Source organism: Corvus moneduloides, chromosome 1 (assembly GCF_009650955.1).
Source record: "Corvus moneduloides isolate bCorMon1 chromosome 1, bCorMon1.pri, whole genome shotgun sequence".
Taxonomy (NCBI): domain Eukaryota; kingdom Metazoa; phylum Chordata; class Aves; order Passeriformes; family Corvidae; genus Corvus; species Corvus moneduloides.
In genome coordinates this window covers 55,777,337-55,799,736 of record NC_045476.1, presented here as the reverse complement: position 1 = coordinate 55,799,736, position 22,400 = coordinate 55,777,337, and the positions used below count along the sequence as shown (strand labels likewise).

The following is a 22,400-nucleotide window of genomic DNA, read 5'->3' as shown; positions in this document are numbered from 1 at the left end:
TCAGCAGTGATGATAGGCACCTAATGCCAGTCACACTTTGACTAATTTAGTTCTATGACTACTCTCATCAGCATGTCCAACATCTTTCATCTAAATGCTTTCCATATTTCCATCATAAAATAGCCGTTGGATTACTTTCCTGTGAATTACCTGGAAATACTGAAACATGTTGACAGCTGGGGCTCATTAGCACCTAGAAGATCTTGAAAGCCCGTGGTGTTGATTTTTTAATTTATTATTCTGTCTCTAAACAAGAAGGAGCATCCACTTTTTCCCCAATGTAAATCCAAGCCCTATTTTCCCTTACGTAGCAGCAGCTTCTTACCACCTTGCAGGTGTAATTTTCAAAAGCAGTTCTGTAGTTGGTTAAAGCTTGTTGACATCATTATTATTATTGTTGTTGTTGTTGTTATTGTTATTATTATTATTATTACTCTACTCTTGTGTTTCTGAGACAGTATAGAGAAAAGTAAGCTGTCCAGTTCTGTACTGACCCCTGGGTACGATGTTGCTTCTCTGGTTTTCACTTAAAGCCAGTACAATTGTTAATCTGCCAGCTGCATTTTGACCAAGATCTAAAAGTCAGTTGCAGAATAAGAATTGCTGAATTCTGAGTGGCACTCAGTTAGTTTGCCAGTCTCCTTGCTTACATTGTAAGGTGTATGTTGTTTGTTCGTTCCTTCTGTATTGCAGTCTGTCCCTTAACTGTTGGTAAAATAAGCACTATTGGTACTGGATTACATGCTATATATCATATTCACCTGTTGATCCCCTTTCTTTTGGGTCCATCCTTGAAATTTCAAATATGAAATCTTGACACCGTTGAAATTAAAAATCATTCCTTTCATGAGGATCAGAATTTCACCCTTTAAACAGCAAACACAAAGCCTCTGTGTACTTTTTCATTAGAATTCAGGACAGCATTTACAAAATACAAAAAGAAATAACTGATCACAAGTACGCGTGAAGTAGGGCTCTGGTTTGAGGCATAATTAGGCTTCAGAGATACTCTTTTGCAGTACAGAGATACAGTAACCAAATGATGCAGACTGACCGAGGTTCTCAAACTCAGCAGGAATACTGCACTTAGAAGAATGGAATCTTCAAGTTCCACTTCATACAGGGGTTTCATTTTTTGATGGATCACAATTCTTCATTATTCAAGTACTTTTTTTCGGTACTTGATGCAAAATTTTCCTGGGAAAAGCCCAGAACAAACCAGAAAGGCCTTAACTGTACTGTGGGTGACATTCCTTGCATTGAAAGAACCCTTGCCTGAAGGCTCTGTTCTCCCAGCTGAGTTAGCTGCAATAGAGTTGAATTTTGCAGATTGATTGACTGTGTTGGCAGCTGCCAGGGTGTGCTTTTCCCTCTACTGCCCATGGCTATGTGGTTTAAGTTAAAAGCAGAAATTCATTTGAACTGGGTGATTGAGTGCAAAGCTGAGACCTGAACTTCAAGTAACTTTCCAGTTAACCCTGAAGAAAAGAGACTGGCCTGTTCAGTCTCTCTGCTCTGCAGCTTCTCCCTTTCATGAGGGACGTCTCTGGAGGCTCTGGCTGTGGGTGGTTTGAGTGGCAGTTGGCTGCACCTGCAGGAAAAGCAGCTCTCTGGGGCTGACATCACCTGGGAGTGCAGTGGAAATGATGTGCACACGCCCACAAACCACAGTGTTCAGCTTCAGCCGTTAAAATATATCTGTAATCAACTTTAATGAGGAATAACTATATATATACAAAATGAGTCATTCTCTTCATCCTCCTTCCATTTTCCCTTCCCACTGCTTCAAAGCAACTTTAGAGGTATGATTAACTACACCCTATCCTGCATGATTGTTGAATTGAGCATCTTTGTGCTGATGGGAGAATGTCATCCCTTATGAGCACTGGAGGCATGAATGTATTACACATAATATTTCTTAGAAATGAAAGGAGCACTGCAGTTGTCCTTTTTGTAGTTCAGGGCATTTTGTTCTTCTCTGTTGGGTTAGGAGGTTTATTGCCATGGAGTTAAATACAGGCAAATTTTTCATCTTCCACTCTTGCGAATGTTTTAATCTTTGAGGGACACAGAGAGATTACATGCTGCTTTTATCAGATTGGGGTTTTGGGAAGGGAGGGAGAAATTGCACTTCCCTCTTTGGCAACAAAACCATTGAGCTTACAGGCTGCAAATCAAAAAAGCAGACTTAAGTCCTATTTCTTTTGAACTGAGCTATGGGTCTACCTGGAGGTGCTTTCTTGTACAGTATCATAATGTGACCTGTAATACAGCAGTGGGCTTCAGCACTTTCTTCTATACAGCAGCTTCATACTTGTGAATGCCCACAGTGCCCCAGAGCTTGAGCTGGGGACGGGGTTGCTCTACTTGGGTTTTTTTGGTTGTTGTTTTTTTTTCTGAAATCTCTCCTGATTTTCTTTGCTGATCTCTGTGTGTCATACCCTGAGTAATTTTGCAGATGTAGTGTGAGACTCTGAAGTGAATGTAATCTTTTCACATGCACTTCTACATTAAACTGCAGGCTCATGAGTCCATGTGAAATATTTTCAGGTTTGCTAAATTAAAATCCAGATTCATTAAGTACTGTAATGCCTTTGAGCTGCTCTTAGGGACTACCAGCAAGAATTCAATGCAACATGTTTGAAACCTCTTTCTTGTCTCCAGTGTTTCTGTAACATTGGAGAAAAAGTTCATTGTGGCAGGTTGTGATTTCAGGAAGACTGTGGCTTTGTGTGCCACTCGTAGGTTCGCTGAGGACAATTTGTATTTACAGAAAAAAGCCTAGAGCCAGCTCAGTCCTGTTTTCCCTGCATTTTCTCAGCATTACTGTCAGCTGCAGAAAACTGCAGAAGACGTTTTATTTTGGAAAAGTGCCTGAGAGACAAGGTAATTTCCAGTCACACACACTTAGTAAATTCCTAATTTTCAGGGAGATTTCATATTCAGTTACTGTTTAATGTCTTGGAATAGTTTTAAGTTCAAACGTATCCCTGGTTGCTTCCATCTGTTTATTATTCAACAGCATATGTGCAATGTGCCTCCTCTGTCTCATTTGATCAGATGCTTGGGGTTTTAGTGTCATTTATTTCAGTTTGTCTTCTTCCCTTCCCTGCCACATCTGCTCTAACTTTAGGCTGAAGCAGAAGGTGATGGTTGGGGTCGGTGCTTTGGCAAGCAAATACCCAGTGGGTGGGACAGCACCAAGAAGCTCAGGGAAGCAGTGAAGTACATAAATGTGTTGATTTTGTAGAGCAGGGAGGGTAGTTTGTTTAAAGACAAAAAGAATAGAAATTTTAATGAGGTGTAGAAAGCTGTCTTTAGTCTTTTTATAGAACAGTTTGATTTTTTTGTTGTTGATGTTGTTGTTTGTTCTTGCCTCTTGCATTACGTAACTGCCAAAATGCCATCGTGGGTTCCAGATTTTGCCTCCACAGCCATCAATTACTGAGATACTTGGCTTGGCTGGATCACAGGAGCTTTGTCCGGGGGCTAGAGGTCTGTTGCTAGACCTAAATTTGCGTATGTTGGTAACAATAAGTGTCCTTGCTATTTATCAGTATTTCTTTATTCTGAATTGCACTCAGCCTCACGTCCTCACTGACAGCTATTTTGTTCCTGATGCTTGACATAAAAATGTTAGCTGTGCTGTCCATGCAAGCCAATCCCTTAAAACGGGTGGTCTGAATAGTGACCTTAAAACTTACTAGTTAAAAACAATATAAAACCTTTAGGGGAAAATGATTGCAAAAAATCCCTACTGGCTGTCTCTTAAGTGTTCAGTCAGGCGGTATCTGTCACTTTAGATTTCTAGAACCATGCATTCTGTGATACAACAGCAAGAAAAAGCATGGCAATTCTTATTGTGGTAACTTCCAAGCTGTGCAAGCTGATAATTATATTTCTTTTTATCCAGCCATCTTATGTGGTGTATTTAAAACAGATGAATAGAGAACTCTTCTTGATGGAAGCACAATATTTGATACTTTATTTTAATCCTAATACATTACATGTTTTATTGCATCTGGAACCCATTATATGTATCGAATATTCTGCATTTGTAGCCTAATATAGATCATGCAAAGCTTGTTCCACTACAATCATATTAACTTTATGCTGCCTTTTAAAAATCTTTCTCCTCTCATGTTCGAAATCTGCTAATCTCTAAAAAGTAAATTTTATTTTTTACAAACACTGATCTGTATTTCAGCTGATGTTCTGAGTGAAGAAGCTATCCTCAAGTGGTATAAAGAAGCACATGTTGCTAAAGGCAAAAGTGTTTTTCTTGACCAGATGAAGAAATTTGTGGAGTGGCTGCAAAACGCTGAAGAAGGTATGGGTTCATTTGAAGAGCTATGGTAGTCTCTTTGCAAAACAAAATTTTTTTTTTTTCCACTGTTGTACCAGGATATGAAGTATTCAGGACTTGAAATACAAAACAGCAGGCATAACTGTCCCCGTTGTTTCCGGGCATGCCTAAGCCTAACAACACTTGCTGCTTTTTTAGTGATTATGGTGTCCCTGTGAAGTCTTTTTTTCATTGGGTACCACTTGTCTATAGATAAGCTCTTTTAGCTTCTGCAGGGAGGAACTCTGCACTGATGACAGCGTAAAGTACCTTGGTGCAAGCACATGTAGCCAAAGTTTTCTGTCTCAGTGCCTTTTCTGCTATTATCATGTTTAATGGCACATAGCATGAGCTTGCCTGTGCCCTTGCTCTTGAAACTGGGTTTAGGTGAGTGGTCAGGCTAAGATTATGTGGTCTCTATTTGCTGCTTTAAAATGGTTATTTAGAAGGGGAACTAGTTTCTTTAGTCCCTAACTTGGTTTTCCTCACGTTCTTCATAGGAAAATACTTGTACTGAATAAGCAAATTATCTTCTTTTTGCCTGGAAAAAGAATTCCTCATCAGTTGGGAAGATAAATCTATGTGTAATAGATAGGGATAAAATTATTAGTGTTCTTTTGCATCTGTTTAATAAAATAAGTTTTATAAACTTGGAGGGAACATGTAGTAATGACAAGGAACAGATAAAACTTAGCAGCAATTCACATGTTCAGGTAGTAGCATAAAAATGGCAGCTGCTTTCACACTTGAGATTTTGGGTGGGCAAGCTTGGTCTAATTAAGCTTTTTTTTTTCCCCTTTTAATTTTCTGCTTGTATGCCTCCGCTGCTCTTTATTTTTATCCTTTCCTGCATGTCCCCTCTGCCAGGTGTCCTTAATTACAATGTCCAGTACAAACAGAGACAAAATGTTTCTGTAAGAAAACGCAGACCGTGTTTGCTCTCAGAAATCCGACCTGCAGTGTAATATTTGTTGGCAGTGAGCCCTTTCCTGTCAGGTGAACACAGAAATACAATACGATGCAAAGTAGCTTTAGGTTACAAAACCAGCATGTGTATTCCTGCTTTTAAGTTACTTCTACTTCTTCTGCTTCTGTTACTAAATGAACTTTATCTTACACTATAAAAATCATTTAAAAATTTGGTTTGTACAGGTTTCATACCTCCTGTAGGGTAACACTACTTTCTAGATAGGCTGGATGGTGATGTCGATTGATATTTGCAGAGCAAATAGTTTTAAGGGTGCTTCCTGGATGAGAGCAGTACAGGCTACTCTTAGAGATTAGAAGAGTGAGCAACTAATGCTGAGCCTTTATTAAACTCAGCTCAGGTACACATTGTGTGGCTCTGTAGATGAGGACCAGAATCACTCATAGCAACGTGGTGAAGATTTTAGTGACAGATGTGTAAGTGAAGAGCTCCACCATGGAGGACAGCAGAGCAAACCTTCATCTCCTGAAGCTGTGTGTTTCCTTCTTGTTTGCCCTGTTTTATCTGCCAACCTTTCCTAGGAACTACTAGGTGTGGGGAAAAGTTCATTTTCATTTTGGAAGGATATCCTGTTATTTTTAAAGAATTACTCATGTCAGTGTCCTTGTGCAACCTACATGAAGTGTTTTACTTTCTTCTCTTCTAGAGTCGGAGTCTGAAGGGGAGGAGAACTGAGGTGGTTCCACAAAGCACAGTCTCAATCTAGGTTAATGCCAAATGCGCTTGGGAATGCCGTACTGTTCAAGCAAAGAGGCTTTACTTCAGTGTCATACAGAAAACTATAGACTAGACTTTCCTTTTGTTTAGAAGAATAAAGGTTTTTAATGGAGCCCTGAGGCATTAGATGCTTTACTTGGGACTCTACCTCTGGCTCATTGTACACTAACTTAGGCAAAGACATTCAGCAAGGAGCCATATAGAAAAAGTGAAATGAAATACTTATGGACTCCTTTTTATTAACGGTCTTTTTCAGGTACTATGGTATATGAACACTCCAATTTCTGTTTATAGAACTGTTTGGTCTGTGTTTGTAGCTCAATATTGGCTTGTGTATGTGATTTGACACCACCACATTTTTTTGAATAAATGGCTTTTATATCTTAGTTTTGTGATATTAGTGTGTATGTAAACTTCTGGCTTGCCAAAGTTTTTATGATTTTTTCAAGTAAAAAATACACAAGAATGTCAACAGACCATTTTCATACTTCTTCCCCAAAAAATCAGTGTTTGTAGTTAAGTGGTGTAGGGATCACCGTCAAATCTTTATTCCCATCCTTACATACAGCTTTGGACAGATAACCCATATTCCATAGCAAATGTTGATTCATTCTGTTGCTTAATTTAAAGAAAATGTACAGGAACAAATCTGTGGAGTCCCAATTGTTCAGGTACAATTTATGCAAATTATATATAGATTAATGTGCTCTGCTCAGTTCAAACTACACTCAGTTATTAGTGATTGCTGGATTTTGAAAGAGAAACCATCTCATTTTAGAAGTATTAGCTTCGAAACATGCATGACTAGAAGTCATTACATGTGAAATCTGAAATTTATTTACATCAGGTTTAGAAAAGACAGACTTGTATTCTTGCAGGGAAAAGCATGACAGGGCATAGTCAACTAATGAAGTGGTATATTTTGCCATTAGAAACCAATAAGCTAACAGATAGTACCGATTTTTCTGAGGGAAAGTCAACACTTCATACAAAGCATTGATCATGTGAGTGTAAGTGTCGTGTCTCAATATGTATCTAGCTTTACTGTAAACAGCAGTTAGCAAGTGGAGATCAAGTGCTGTTGAATGCCAGCTTTCCATCTAGTACAGCATTTATTTTTCTAACAGGTATCGATCTTTAGAAGGGGAAATACGTCATGGTGATGTTTCCAGTAACTTTGAGAAGACCAGAGATAGTAATATTAAAAAGCGGAACTGATGCGTTAGCTGCCTACTTTCCTTTTTGGTCCTTGTTACTACAGAAAATAAATTTGCTGGGCATGAGAACACATGCACAAAACTGCAGCTGTGACGTGGTAGTATTGAGTCATTGATATGCAGCCACTATTGCTAAAAACATCTTACATTCAAAATTGCCATTTTCTGAGGTACTAATGAATATTTAGTTTGGTGTACATAAACCCACTTTTCTGTATAATCTTAAACTTAGTCTGATTTCAAAGGTGCTAATCTCGAGTAATTTGCAGAGATCACAATACCACTTCCCTGCAGTGAGACTGCCAGGGAGAGAGAGCCAGGCACGGCTGGCTGCGAGCTGGCTGGGCCATCTGCTGGAGACAGAAATCATCGGCTGCAAGAGGCACTGTGAGGCCACAGGTGGCAAATCTGGGGTGCCTGCTGCAACTGTGCCCCCAGCATACTGCAGGTACAAGCACAGCTGAGTGGAACCCCTGCACTGAAGTTCAGGTGCCTCCAATACAGGCAGCCCAGTTGCACCTGATAATTGTTTCAGGTCCCTGCCAAGTTGAGATGTTCTGTGATTGCTGACATAGTTGTCCCAGCTCCATTTATAGACATGGTGTTGGAGAGAAATGGGTGTTTTTAGCACAGGGCTGCTGGCCAAGTTGAGACTTGTGATTTGGAGCAGGGTGAGGAGTTGCACGCAGGCTGACAGGAGTTGTTCACTTTTCAGTCACACAATGCCCAAAGCCCTACATCTTTTGTGTTCATATCATGCCTAATGTGTAGCTCCTGGGAGCCCCTCTCAGCTTGCCCTTCCCCAGCAAAATTATTAGGTACTAACAGTTTCTGAATCTAGTTTTCGGGAATTTTTCCCACTTAATCTCTGATACCAGTTCAGATGGGAACGTACATGTGTTTTTTCATCCAGCATTTCACATATGTGCTGGTAACTGAACTAGATAGGGGCACAAATACAGATAGATCTGGTTTGCATCAGACTGAACATCAGTACAAAAGCATGTAATGATAAGGTTTTTCAAGAAACCTGTAGATGAGAAGCTGGGCAGAGCTTTTGATGTGACTCCCTTCAGGCAAAGTGCCCGTCCCTGGAAGCCTTCACAGAGTCTGCTTTTCAGTCAAAAATGTTCCTAACCCAAGGCATTTCTTCAACACAACTCTTGAATTAGTGTTTCTCTGCTAGAGAATCAAAGCTACAGTCAGCACCAAATATATATTTTTAAATACGGAATCAGTTGTCTTGTAAAAATAGAAATAAAAGTATACTTCATAGAAAATGTGCTTCACATAATATATTGCATTCAATTTTGAAACTGCAATCTTAATGTCAGAACTGTACATCTTTTACTTGACAATAAATTGAAATAGGGTGCACCTTAAAATGGGGATTCCTAAATTTGAAGGTGATTCTTCGATTCTGGCCTCTCCCTTCTGAAATCATGCTGAGGTTTTAACTAAGAAAGCCAGTTATGTTGCTTTAAAACAGTCCTCTGGTGTGCAAGTGCTCTCCAGGAGAGAGACTGCATCATCCTTGGGATGCAACAGTGGGGTTTTGCAGTGAGGTTGGTTAAAGCGCTGGTTGTGAATCTGAAAGGGGCTGACACAGTTCTTATTTCTTCCGGCTCCAACTACTTAATTGCACTGGAGGCTTGTCTAACTATGTCAAGCCCTATGCAAAGGGGGCTTCCACCCCTTTGCAGTCAGTAATCCCACAGATCACAAACCACCATTGAGCTGACACTCCCTGCACTGTTTCCAGCAGCAATCCTGCTTCACCCTTACTATGCTTTGGCCGATAGAGATTTATCTCCAAGAAGGTGATGACCTGCTGTGCCAGCATCGCCCTTTTCTGCCTGGCCAGCACATCCCAAACCCAGCAGCCAGACCCGTGCCAAAACGAGTGATGGAAAACTCCCGGACCTCATCCCTAGGGCAGCTGCAGGCTGGCTGAGCAAGGAAGGCATTTAACACCCAGAGAAACCAGCATCTGCCAGGTGAGACTGCTGCGAGATCCCAGGGTCCACTCCATGACCACACCTGGGAGAGGGAGGGATATGTAGGTGGTTTTGTGTGTGTGCACAATTAGGATTTTTCCACAAAAATGACTCTTGAAGCAATGTAGAGCCATTTTCTCAAGTCTTTAAAAGCCCTCCCGCTCCCCAGTCTATTTAGTGACGAGGTAGTGTTAAACAATGCCTCATAAATGGGTGGGTGTGGGAGTCGTGTTTTCCTTCGGTGCTGCCATAATCCACAGTTTAAGAGGCAGAGCTCTGATAGAACAAACACCCATGAACTGAGCGAGCAGCACTGAGGGACTGATGGACGGGGGAGTGTTGCAGGCCCTTCCTCCCCAGTCCAGGTAACACTTGGGCTGAGGGTGTCTGGTGCAGCTCTTCGTGGGGCTCCCGCTCCCAGCACAGCTCTCCAGGGGTGGTGCCTGGGTCAGGGCACTGACAAGCAGCTTTGGTATTGCATTAGCAAAAGAAACAAGCTTCTTTGTGTCTGTATTTGAGCAGCACAGCTTTGTTTCAGGGCAGCTTGTGCATTTCAGCAATGACAAGCCAGCACTTCAAGGGAAGTAAAGGGCAAGCAAAGAGGGCCTGATCCCTTATGGTCACTAATGTAAGGGTGTAGGGTTGCTGAACTCTGGTTTCTACTTTGAACCTCTTCCTCAGAAGGTGGCCCACCAGAACCAGTGGGTTCAGCCTAGTTGCAGGTGGAGGGCACACGGTGAATCAGTCTTGCCAAGTCTGTCTAAACAGCATTTGGAGTATAAATCCCGTTGCTCCCAAGCATGCCCTTACTGAGGCACTGGTAAACTGCCTGGTAGTTCTAACAGGTCCCTTCTGGCATCTCAAAGGCTTTGCTTTAAGCTCCTGTCATGTTCATGGACAAGAATAACTACCTTTAAAATCACATTTGCACTTAAAAACGGTGATTATCTAAAATAAGTCTTGTGGGCTGAGACAAACCAGTCCTTTCTCAAAAAGAGCCACAAATAACATTACATGGGTTAATTGCAGCAACCATTCAGCTCTCACTGAGCTGTGCTGGTTATTAAGAACCAAAATTAGGACAAATTACATAAGTATGTATTTTCCAAAAAAAGCCACATCTTTTGATTTTGAAGGGGGAAAAAAGCAAGGGTTGACTTCTTCCTCTTTTCCACCAGGCTTTTGGTTTGTTTTTGCTATGATATTTTAAGCAAAAGTTAATTCTTGCTCCTTACCAGCCACATGGGCCTTTATAGCTTCATGTAAACGAAAACATATTCCAGGAGGGGAAGTTATGCCAACACCTGCAGAAGACACGATTCAGGCAGGCGAGCACTCCTGGGCTGTCCATGTAACCTTTATTTGGTCCATGTCACAGGGCCACTGCACTGGTGTCCTGAATGACCAAAATAGCTCACTTGCTGTTTTTTCTGGGCAGGAATCTGATTAACACCACGGTGACAGCCTCAGTTTCCTCCCACGGAGGCCTGGGAGCTCACATCACCCCACACACTAGCAAGGGGTTCAGGTGCTTGACCCCATCAGGGTCTCTCCAGTTTACCAATGTTATTCCCTGATGAGAAAGAAGTCCTGAGCTTACAAGACCTCAGGAACTTCAGTAGGAGCTGTGCAGGTCAGAGTCTCACCTCACCACTGCTCCCTGCTGCCCTGGGGCCCCAGAGGCCATGCTGGGAGAGCAGTGTCCTTAGTACTCATCGGAGGAGATCCGGATTAGGGGAGTGAAGGGTACGTGCTTGTTTTCCTGCTGCCTCTCCCACACGGATGCAGGATGTTGGTCTCAGTTGTCAGCAAGCAGCACCCCATGGATGCCTCTGTTTTGCAGACATACAGGACATGTCCCCCACCCATGGGAGAGGCATTGCTGGACTGTATGTGCCGAGATCCATCATCTTCTCCCAGTCAGCATGAGGGAAGAGGCCAGTGCTGGAGCTGCTAACATGACACGGCTGCAGACGGACAGGTGACATTTTGGTACTTGGATCTCTTGCTCCCATGGCTGCCAGAAACTCAACTGCCTGAGTCCAAGTGTCTCATTTAAGAGTTCAATGTTAACAACTGCTCACTGCATCCTACACTCACCACAGCTCTTCTACTGATGGTGTTACAAGATTCCAGTGTTGGCTTCCATGGTATTCAGCACCCTTCACCCCACAGGACTGCAGGGAAACTGCAAACCACTCTGGAATGTCACCAGCAGGGAGAAACACACCCTGAACACTGAATTTCTTTGATTTAGGAACAAACAATAAAAAAAAAATTATTCAATCCACAGTGAAAAAAATACTGTATCATGACAACTTCATAACAAGAAGATACATTTGTGTTGCAGTCTCTCAAAGTTGCATCAGTTGCCTGAGGTTTTTCTGTTTATTTTTCCCTGATGAAATGGGCTAACATAACACTCTCCATATCATTACTACTTATTGCTGGGATATTTGCATAGCACTGACAGCCATAAATTATGCCAGAAGAAATAAGAAAACAGTATTGTTGATGTATCCCAGGATATGAACAAAATAAGGTTTTTAGCCAGACCTACATTATTAAACCCACTAGGTCTAGCTGGAAAAAATCAATAAGCTTTCAACTACATCAGTCCTTCCCCAGGTCCAAAATAGAAGCAGCAGCCTTGAAAAAATAAAAAGCTACTGAGAACAACTGATCTAAAATTTTGTTAGATTTGTATCAGTAAGACCACCCAAGAGAAAACAGATGGTATCTGTGATACTGAAGGAGATGCTAAAGGGAAATGAGAAGGCAGATAATTTATAGTTTGTGGAGTAAGTAGGACAGTCAGTGAAAGAAAAGGTTAAAAATTGTCACAGAATCTCTCTCTTTTATTGATGACCTAGAGAAGGTGAATTTATCACGAGGCTTGCTGCCCATCCCTACATCAACTCTATTCCTTTCAGTCCGTACGATCCAGGCCCTTGGGATGACAGCAATGCAAAGACATCTTCTGAAAGAGCCTGGAGATGACACTCTTACTTCCACAACCAGAAATTTTTCTGGTGTCAAGATCTTCTGCATTTTGCTTTAAGGCATCAGTGAATCCAGAAAACTGAACCTGTAAAGCTGTTCCAGAAGAACTCATTAATGCTGATTTCTAATCAAAGGGTATCTTGTCCTGTACCCAGCTGAGAAAGTCCTGAATTCTCTCTCCCATCACAAACCACACATAATTCAATAAATCCAACATGGAAATGTCTTCTGTTCCCAGACAGATCACCTCTTACTGTGGTTTCTCACCTTCCTCAACCTCACAGGTTGGCCCAGATTTCCAGAAAGACTGGGAAAACATTTTGTCACACTCGGCTAAACTTCTGGACCTGCAATCAGAGCCATCTGCTCTCCCACACTGCTGAAGGGCCTGTGCAGACACATGTCCCGCAGCCCCTCGCTTGGAGGAAGGAAAGGGGATCCTGCTTCCCCAAGGGCTGGGGCAGGCACCAATGCCATTGCTTCAGCCCCCTCTTGGTGTCCCTCCAGCTGGCACACAGCCTCCCTGCCAGGCCCGGGGGAGCAAAGCTCGTGAACCACATCTGGCACAATTCCGCTGCTCCTCAGAGAAATGTGCGATGAGTACTAAAATAACCACAGCAGCCAGATTTGTAGGGATGCAGTCCCTAGAGATCCCAAATAGGCCAGTAGCTTGTCAGGGGAATGCCAGCAAACACTCCAAAGACAGAGGGAGAGAGAGAGAAGTAGCAACCCCAAGAGAAATATAGGACATGAAAAAGAGGACAGAAAGATAATTCAGAATACCCGATCATTCAAGGTCATGTGTTGTCCCTTCTTGCACCAAACTGCACTTACATAACTCTCATGTGTTGCCCCTCTTACAGTCTCACCAGATCCCTGTTACTGATGAGCAGAGACTGCTTTAATTCAATTTTTCTTCTTCTATTTCAGCTTTTAAGTGCATTTTGTGCATAATCACATCCACAGTTCTCTACATGTTTTTCAGTTTTGTGGGGGTGAGTTTTAGTATTTTTATAATAACTGGCTATAATTTAATGATTTTTGTAGCATCTGTGTCATATTTATGTTATAATTTAGTGGTTGTTACAGCAACTATTTTTTTTCTTTTAAAGAAACCTTCTGGAAACAGCAGCTCATGGTGATCTTCTAAACTGAAGGATTCTTGAGGCAAAATGCAGCTCAGATGATACAGGCACACATCTGGATGATTTATTTAAACTGAATAAAATTGTCCTCCCTTCAAGCACTAAAAAAGCAAACAGACACATGTTTATGCTCTGCTTGTGTGCAACTTCACCTTTATGCATTACTAAACTTGAGTAGGATGGATGAAATGCAAGAATCAGATGTAGGTAAGAAGAATCAGCATGGATAAATCAAAGACATGGATATATTTGCTGAAGAAGTCCTAAAGCAGCTGGTTCTCATGACCCTAAACTCCAAATGGCTTCAACAGGGTGTGGGAGAGGTCTGAGAGCTGCATGGGCAACTGACTGAAGAGAAACACATGGTGGTGCTGATGCTGCAAAGCAGCCCTGGAGTTTTAACATGAAAAAAGCACAGAGGAAAAGTGTGGTTTTCTGGGGCATATTAATCCTCAGGAAGCAAAAGGACAGCTTCTTCCCATATCAAAGGAAGAATCCACTAGGGACAATTTTAATAGTATAGATGGGAACCTAAATGTAAGCTAGATGAAAAGCACAAAAGCATGGCCTTCTACAGACAACAAAGCAACAACCTGCCAGTCCTGCATCAGTGGGAGGTCTGAACCATGCTGTAGATGACATTTAAGCTGGAATTTTGTTTCCATACTGCAATTCATGTTAACTTTTCTCACCAGAACTCACTTAAAATATCAGGAACCCAGAGATATTTTGAATTCCCAAAGGGTTTTAGTCCATCCCATAAAATGGAAGAATCCAGATAAACCCCCAAGATGAACAAGATTCTCTCATCACAGCTGGAGACACCTTCCTGTTTGGAGAAGGTGTTTGGAGACAGTATCATTATGTTACTGAACCACCTCTCACCAACCACTTTTTGCTGCTATGCTAGTCTGTAATGGACAGAAATACATTCTTCTTCAGAGGCAAACAAAAACGAGAAATCACCCAGCTCAGGAAAATAATATTAAACAGATAAAGTGATACAGCACTGTGAAAAACACCTGACTGCTGAATAAAAATATCAAGTGTGCTCTACTCCCCAAATGCAGAGGTGGCTTCGTTAGTGCAGCATTTGCTTAGTGAAGGGCACATGCCTTTGACACAAGAGTGTCAAATAAAACAATGAAGAACTGTCTTAGTACTTAAGGATTTACCCAACATTTGGAGTAAACCCTTTGAGGGATCTTCTTCTTTGTTCTGTCAGACCTATGACCTTACTGTCCTTTGACTCAGAAACAGAGATGACGCTTAAGGAAGACATTAAGATGCCTGAATATGCTGGATGAGTTCTGACAGCAGGGACTTAGTAGGGTGAAGTGGTGCTGTCTCAGCCCCGACATAGGTATAGCAATGAGAAGCAGGTAAAAGAGATCTGAGGTCCATTCCTTTCTTTCTTAACAAAAAACTTCTTTGCACCAATAGCCAGAATTGAGACTAGAAACAAACCCTGGCCTGCTGCTGATAAGAAGAGGACAGGAGAGTCTGTCTGACTTTGTCAGCCTGCTTCTATCATCACTTGTAATAGTTGATAGCAATCTTTTATCCCTCATGCCAGCAATCCCACTGAACAGTGCAAGGCAGCATCACAGTGCACCCACAGTTGCCAATGCTCCAGATCTGTCCACTCCTAACATGACTTATGGCCTGCTCTCTCTAAATCATGTGAAGAAATATTTCCTGGGGAAAAGCAGCCTTCAAGAACACTTTATTCAGCATGCATATTTAAGACTGGATCCTCTAAAAGATTGGTTCATATTTAAAATGGTTTTCTACTGCTGAAGCAGCCTTGTTCTCCATCAGCACTGCAGTTATTGCTCTGTCAGCTGCTGTGTCTCTCGCTGTGGCATCAACAAGGAAGCAGCACCAAGCACACTGCCAGCTGCTGTGACTTGGGCTGCTCTAGAGAAACTGTGCCATCAAGTTTCGATATACCTCTAGGAGAAAAGCCACTCCTGTGGCAACAGGCTGGCAGCTTCCCGAGCTGCCATCTCTCACTCATACATAGAAGGTGGAAATAAAACACAAGATGGTGCCAAAAACACTTTCCAGCTGATACTAGGAAGTAAACAAATTATTTTAAACTTGAAAATCTACCATCATTTAAAATTCTCTGCAGAATTAAGTTTAGATTTACTTTTATGTTTGCTTAGAATTCAGTGTACATTCTGTAAAGCAGAGTAACTGCAAATAGTCTATTTTAGGATTCTTCACTTACTCTCTTTCTTAAAATAAAAAAATAAAACAGAACAGTATAAAACCCGCTCTATCCCCATTCCTAACTGTTTGCTTCTCTTACCCTCTTGCAGAAGGGTTCTTGACCTATGTGAAGTACACAGTTAAAAGGAAACTATTAGCACACTGGCAGAACATTTCTCTTTGTGTAAACTGTATAGTAAAAAACAGGTGCAAATAAAAAAAAAAGAACAAACCAAAGCTAATACCTGGCCAATAATATAACACCATTTTCAACTGATGGCTGTCTTGATCAGCACCAACAGAAACCCACAATTTCAAAAGGGCAAACCCTCAATTCAGATTGCAGGTTGGGAAGCCAGATGATAAAAAGAGACAAATCTTGTGACTCCAAGAAGAAACTTTGGTGAAAGATAAGCTGTGATCTATCAGCTTTATCTTTCTTTTAGAGAAACTGTACCAAGCCAATTCGACTGACAGAAAATTCCTGTGTGCTTAAGGGATTAATTACTTATTGCAAATACCAGTATCTGACTGTCAGCTTGTGCGATGTCCCTAATGCAGATGTTTGGGCACTGATAGCAAAAAGCACTGACAGTAGACTCCATAAGCAGCTACTTTGTAGGATAAAATAGGAAGCTAACTTTAAATGTGTAAGCCTACATACTGCTTAGCTTACATAAAGTCAGAAATGCACTCCACACCAATACAAATGGGCTGATTTTCACAGTGATATATCTGCCACTGTACTGGAGCTGGATTTATATAGCTCAAGAGCAAAGCAGAAAATTCAGAATAAGCATGAGACTTCAGGGCTTCACCCTCAAACTCTGGGTTATCATCTGACACTTCAAGTAACAAACAAGGTTTGTTTCTTCTATTTCCAGTTTACTAGACACCCATTCTGCTGTTAGTGTCATTTGCTTGCAAGAAGACTACTGGAAAATAAAGAGCTGTTCCTATAGATGAACATACTCCTGAGCACCCTTGTTGCTTTAAATTTTTATGCGAGGGCCTGGTATGCATTTAGTGCCATCAAGGGAGAAGATCAGACGATGAAATTGCTTCCCAGCTTGTCCCCACCCTGTGCACAGATGATGCTGGTGATGCAGCAGAACTGGCTGGCAGCAGCAGGTTGTTTTCCCAACTAAAGAATCATAGCTTTTTCTATGCACTCCTCATGCACTTGCAGAAGTGCTGAATTCACATTACTGGCAACTCAGGGCTGTAGGTCTTCTCTTTGCAAGAAAAGAAGCTAGGCTATTCTAATAAGGAGATATTTTGAAGAAAGATGACTTGCTAGAGGCACATAGCATTATCACCGAACCAACTGCTTCAATATGTATGTCAGGTGTCTAAAGAAGTTATGACACTGGTTTAAGATTTTATATTAGGAAAGAAGTTAGGTTCTTTAAATTTAACTTCTGAATTTTTAGCCACTTACAGTTCATGCTTTCATGGTTTTGCTCATAATCAAATCATCTATTTCTGAAAGATTCTTACTTCACCACAGCAGCTAACTTTACCACAGCTGAGCCACGCTAATAGAGCAGGGTGAGAACACTGACTGTGCTTTACAGAAACCACAGAAAGAAATAACAGATACATCAAAACTTGGCATTCTGTCTTTCTCTTTGTCCTGTGAATTTGTTTCACCAGGAGATTGCTGATTTGGATGAAATGTCTCCATCTCTTCCTCTCTCTCTCTCCCCTGTTCTTTAGCAGGATATCAAAGGAAAGTACCAGCTCATGATATCTCAAGGAAAAAAATGACTGTTCTGGCTCCTGGACAAATGATGTAGGAATGACAATGGAACTGTGTTTATTTAGTCTACATAAAAGGCTGGGGGTAGATCTGACTGCAGTCTTGCACTCTCAGAAAGAAGTTAGAATGAAGACAGAGCCAAACTTCTCATTTGACACAGCAAAAGAACAAGACAATGACCACAAGTTGCTACAAGGTTAATTCTGGTAATGGAAAGGTTTTCCCAGTGAGAGTACTCAAGCACTGGAATCAAGTTGGTGTGGCCCTTCATCCTTAGAGACATTCAAAATTTGACGGAATGTCTATCTGGGAAAACTGCTTTGGCTTTCGAGCTGAAGGTTGGATCAGATGACCCCCAGGAGTCCCCTCCAGCCTGTGTCCTCCATGTTTCTGTGACAGGCAGAACACAGCTCGTCACACAGCTCACAAGCACAGGAGGAACAGTGACACAGCCAACACATAGACCTGGTGATGATCACTTAGCAAATCGACTTACATCAGAACTTTTGTGTGCAAATTTCCTTTGTGATGCCCAGCTTTTCTCCCCACCCTTACACTTCCACCATACAAGGTCTTGGTCAAACCATCCTTTACTGTTCTGCTACGTGTTTATAAAGACTTAGGATTTCTGCTTCTTAGAATTTCTTGGAACTCTCCCAGGGAATCACCTGGGAGGGCATTCAGCAGATGGTATCCATTTTCCCCTCAAGAGGTGATGGTTTCCACCTGGATGTGATAAATAGAAACTCTTCGGGATGCGATGGTAATGAGAACCCACAGCAGACATAACATAAACCCAATAAAACCTGTAATTAATCTGAAAGCTATTTACTCTCCCACTGCTTACACCCCAGTGTTAGTCCACAAGCGTTAACATGTCCCATTAATCACAGAGTTATTAACTTATATTTGCTGTTGAAGTTTGCTGGGTTTATTTCAGACTGAAGAACAGACGTGGCAGTGGGTCAGGTACCAGCACATTGCCATGATCCCCTTCCCATGGAAACAAAGTATAATACACACAGTCTCCAAGAGGCTGCTTTCCTGCTAGTTATCCACCTCTCCAGAGAGACACGCAGGTGCCTTATACATAACAGGACAAGTAAGCTTGGATTTGTCTGAAGGAAGCCTTAGACCACTTCACTTCCAGGATCTAGAATTCTCCCTTTTTCTCTTCCAGGCTTAACTAAAAGCAGCCCAATTTCAGACCATTTCTGAATCCTGGTCCTAAATAGAAAGACTAGGCTTTTGATCAAGCCTTTCATGTACTACTATTCAAAATATCATTACCCTGCTATTTTCAGCTTCCAGTTGTTTCTTTAATACATTAGATGTAACAAACTCTCCTTATCCTAATCCTCTATCAGGCTTAATTCAGAATGGATTTTAAATGTGACGAAAGGCAATTCTTACAGTTAAGATCTTTAGAAATCCCAAGACATAGCTTTTGAACTTAGAAGTATTTGCCTCTTTTACTATTTTTAACAGGCTGTCCTCTGAAATGCACTTTCCTTTTAAATTTTGTGTCGTGGGGCTATTTTAGTTCTTTGTTTTGTTGTTTTGGGTTTTTTCCCCTCACCTGTCTACAAACTTTAGAGGGACAAACTTCACCAAGCCTATCTTCTCTGGCAAGCACTATTCATGAGACAATTCAAAAGACGTGGACATCAACTGAGTTAACAAGGGGACATGCTATTGTAACACTCCAATGTTATTTTCCACTACTGCATGGTATATCTGGTGGGAATCATAAAGAATGGCTCAAAAAGCAAGGCTTGACATAGAGCCACTCCACCCAGGACAACAGCTTTGCACTTGCCTGTAGCTGCTTTTGCTTGAGTAAGTCTCCCTTCTATGTAGTTTCCTAATAGAAATTTAACTTCCCAGGCTCAATCCAAGAGCTTTATGCCATTTGGATTTTTGGTCAGAAGGTTTGTCAAAGAATACATTCATTATCTGTCTCTCCACAAGCAAAGATGAACAAACCGTTATTTGCTTTGTAACCACTTGTTAGATTTATTAAACTGAACATGAGCTATGTCTTTGTGCTTTTGCAGGAGCTAATTTCTGACCTAGTTGTGGGTTGCTCTAGACACAGTACTTAAACGGCCTATTTTCCTGTCCTAATTTCCCTTTCTCTATCTACAATGCTCCACTTCACTAAAGAAATAAATAAAAATGCCAAACAGTTTTGTACATTTTTTCTTCTCTGCAGAGAAGACTCTCCGATCCATAGACAAGTTCATTTTGTATGCCAGACTTGCATCTCCACCGTGTCTGGCTCGTAATGATCAGTGACAAGAAACACCACCAACAACACCTTGTGTGTCAACCTGTAAGACAGCAAAGATCCACGCAACAGCTACACCTACTCATGCTATTCCTCACTGCCTGGTGCCAGAAAGGGCATCTTTAAGGTTGGGGATGGAGTGGCACAAGTGCAATAGCACTGCTGGGAACTGGTTTTGTTCCAGGAAGCAGGGAGAATTTCATGACTGTAAGCAAACATCACGGCACAGCCAATTCATTACTAACACGTCAGGGAATAACTGGGGTATGTCCACAGGACATTTGTGCTGAATTTGAGGAAAAAAAATCTCGATTGTTACAGCAGATAACATTTTAAGTGTATGTTTAATTGACTCTGTGTGTTCAGGCATAAGTTACTGACAACTAAGGTGATGAACTGACAGGACTCAATAACTGAGGCAGTTCAGGTGACTGAGATGACTCAGATTTTCCTACCCAGTGACACAAGAAATGACTGGACATTGGAAACTCTACATCCATGGAGAAACGTGATTGATGATAAACAGCATTTTACCTCACAGACTTTGTTGACAGATTCTATGGTTGTCACCAAACTTCAGACATACTTAAGTGGGACAGGAACATGCTTGTACCGGTTTGGCTTTAATTGTCAACTGCCATGGAAGGATAAGCACTTTATTTACTCCAAGTAAAGCCAGCTGAAACCCTGTCCTGTTGTGCGTATACACTATTCACCTCAAGACTAACACCTAAATAGGTCAACTGTACACAATAAATACTACTCCTGGAAACACCTGGCTATCTTTAACCCTATTTTCCCCCTCCCTGGTTTTGATGTGCATGAGAGACTTTATATAAATGAAGGGAAGAAAAATTACTTTACAAGACAAAGAGTGAAATGAAATACCTTAAGTGCTGTCAACAACGTATTGTAAACCTGGGAAAAATAAAGTGATAAAAATCAATTTCTGCAAACAATGTTTTACTCACAACATTTTAGACACCATAATAGTAGACAATAACAAAAAAGGTCAACTGTCTTAATTTTAAGACAATACTATAGATATTAGGAGAACTTTGTGCATACTTGAGCCTTCACTTTTCAAATTTGTGCCTCAGGAGTGACACAGACCTTTAGATTTCAGACACAGAAAACAGAAACCAGCAGTACCCATGTGGGGTCACAGCCTACAGAAACAGAAGAGATTTGCCTGTAAGCTGAGTTTTCATTTAGTCTGTTACACTAAAAGGCTTCATGCAGTTATCCTCTGGAAAACAATCCAGCTGATGGAGTTTACTGGGAAATGAAGAGTAAACTACTCAAACAGCTTCATTTTAAGCTTTTCAGACTAGTAAGAAGTGTGCCAGAATTGAGCCCCAGTAACTCTGTGCTTCCATTCCCCTCTGCCTTTGCAGAAGCTTTTTTTTGTACTGTCTCGTAAGTGCACGTCAGCAGCATTACAAGTGCCCAGTGTACTCTCCCCCCACGGCAGTTCCCCATGAAAGCAAAACTAATTCACACTGTAGCTCCTCCTGTCGCCAGCAATGCCATTGAAACACTCCATAGAAGGGCAGGAGAACAAAGACTGTGCAAGGAAGCGGAGAATAAGCACCAGAAAGACAAAAAAGTGAGGAAAGAAAAGCAAAAGGCGTACTCTGCTCTCGGTTATGTCCGGCAGCTCTGGATCTGTGTAACAGATGGAAGTGCAGAATTTATCCCCTATAGAGACAAAGGCTCAGAAGATAAATACCCAGGATCCTCACTCGGACCAGCTACTTAAGAAATCTTTAAAAAAATTAAAGTATCACTATCTATGTTTTCCTTACAAAGAGGGACAGATTTCCCTCCAACTGCAGGAGAGTCTTTTCATAACTAGCAAGTTATAATTAACCAGTTAAAAGAATTGAGCCAGTTTAGTGCTGAAGCCTGATGAGAACTGGGAGACACACTCTTGACCACCACCAGAAATTACAGATGTCAGCACAGCTGACTGCTGTATCAGCAAAAGTGTCATTTTAAATCCAAACCATATTATTCCAAGTTTCTACTATAGCTTGTGAACAAAATTGGAAAGGGGATGGGGGAAGGACCCCTGCTACATTTCTCATAGATCTATTTAGTTAATTGGAGCCTTTGAGTGCTTACATCAGCTGAACTCTGCCCCAGAGTTTATGGTCAGGGCTGGGTATGAACCAAGTTGCATCAGACATGGCTAGATGCCTACCTGAACATGAAGCAGTGAACATGTAAAAGGTACTTCCCCCCCACAACAGGCTATAGGAGCTGGGTCTTTTAGTAAGAAACACCAGCATTAATTAAGAAAGTGGAGGTACTGCTTTTAATAATTAATAGTGAAAGAGATCTTCTAAAAAGAAGGGCAGTGGATGATCATATTGAATAATTCAGCACTATAGCCAAAGCAACAACGGCACAGTAACTTTAGATGTTAGCATTTGCAACAAAATCCAACAAAAACATTTGATATGCTGACGGCTGCTTATGTTCAGGAAAGGGCATACATCCAAAATACACTTCCATATCAAGTGGACAATTTCTGAAACCGGTCTTTACAACAAAATTACAAACTGCTAGTAAAATTGCACTGAACCAAGTGACTTTATACTGGGTTTATGCTCTGCCAGAGCTGGGCCCAAAAGATCAGAACCATGGCTCAGAAAAGGAAGTAGCTCCCGTCAGTAAATCTGCATTCCCAATAGGCCAAATTAGCCACAACATT

At 41.4% G+C, this 22,400-nt stretch overlaps 1 protein-coding gene across 2 annotated transcripts in view; it reads left to right on the top strand.

Moving 5' to 3' along the window:
- The window catches only part of BZW2 (basic leucine zipper and W2 domains 2), a 58,085-nt gene extending 51,649 nt beyond the window's left edge, over positions 1-6,436 (top strand). For both annotated transcript variants that reach the window (XM_032110521.1, XM_032110529.1), the window contains exons 11-12: positions 4,208-4,330; positions 5,980-6,436. In XM_032110521.1, coding sequence (XP_031966412.1) covers positions 4,208-4,330; positions 5,980-6,008 — 152 coding nt within the window. In that variant the 3' untranslated portion in view covers positions 6,009-6,436. The remainder of the gene's footprint in view (positions 1-4,207; positions 4,331-5,979) is intronic.
- Positions 6,437-22,400: the final 15,964 nt, after the last annotated feature.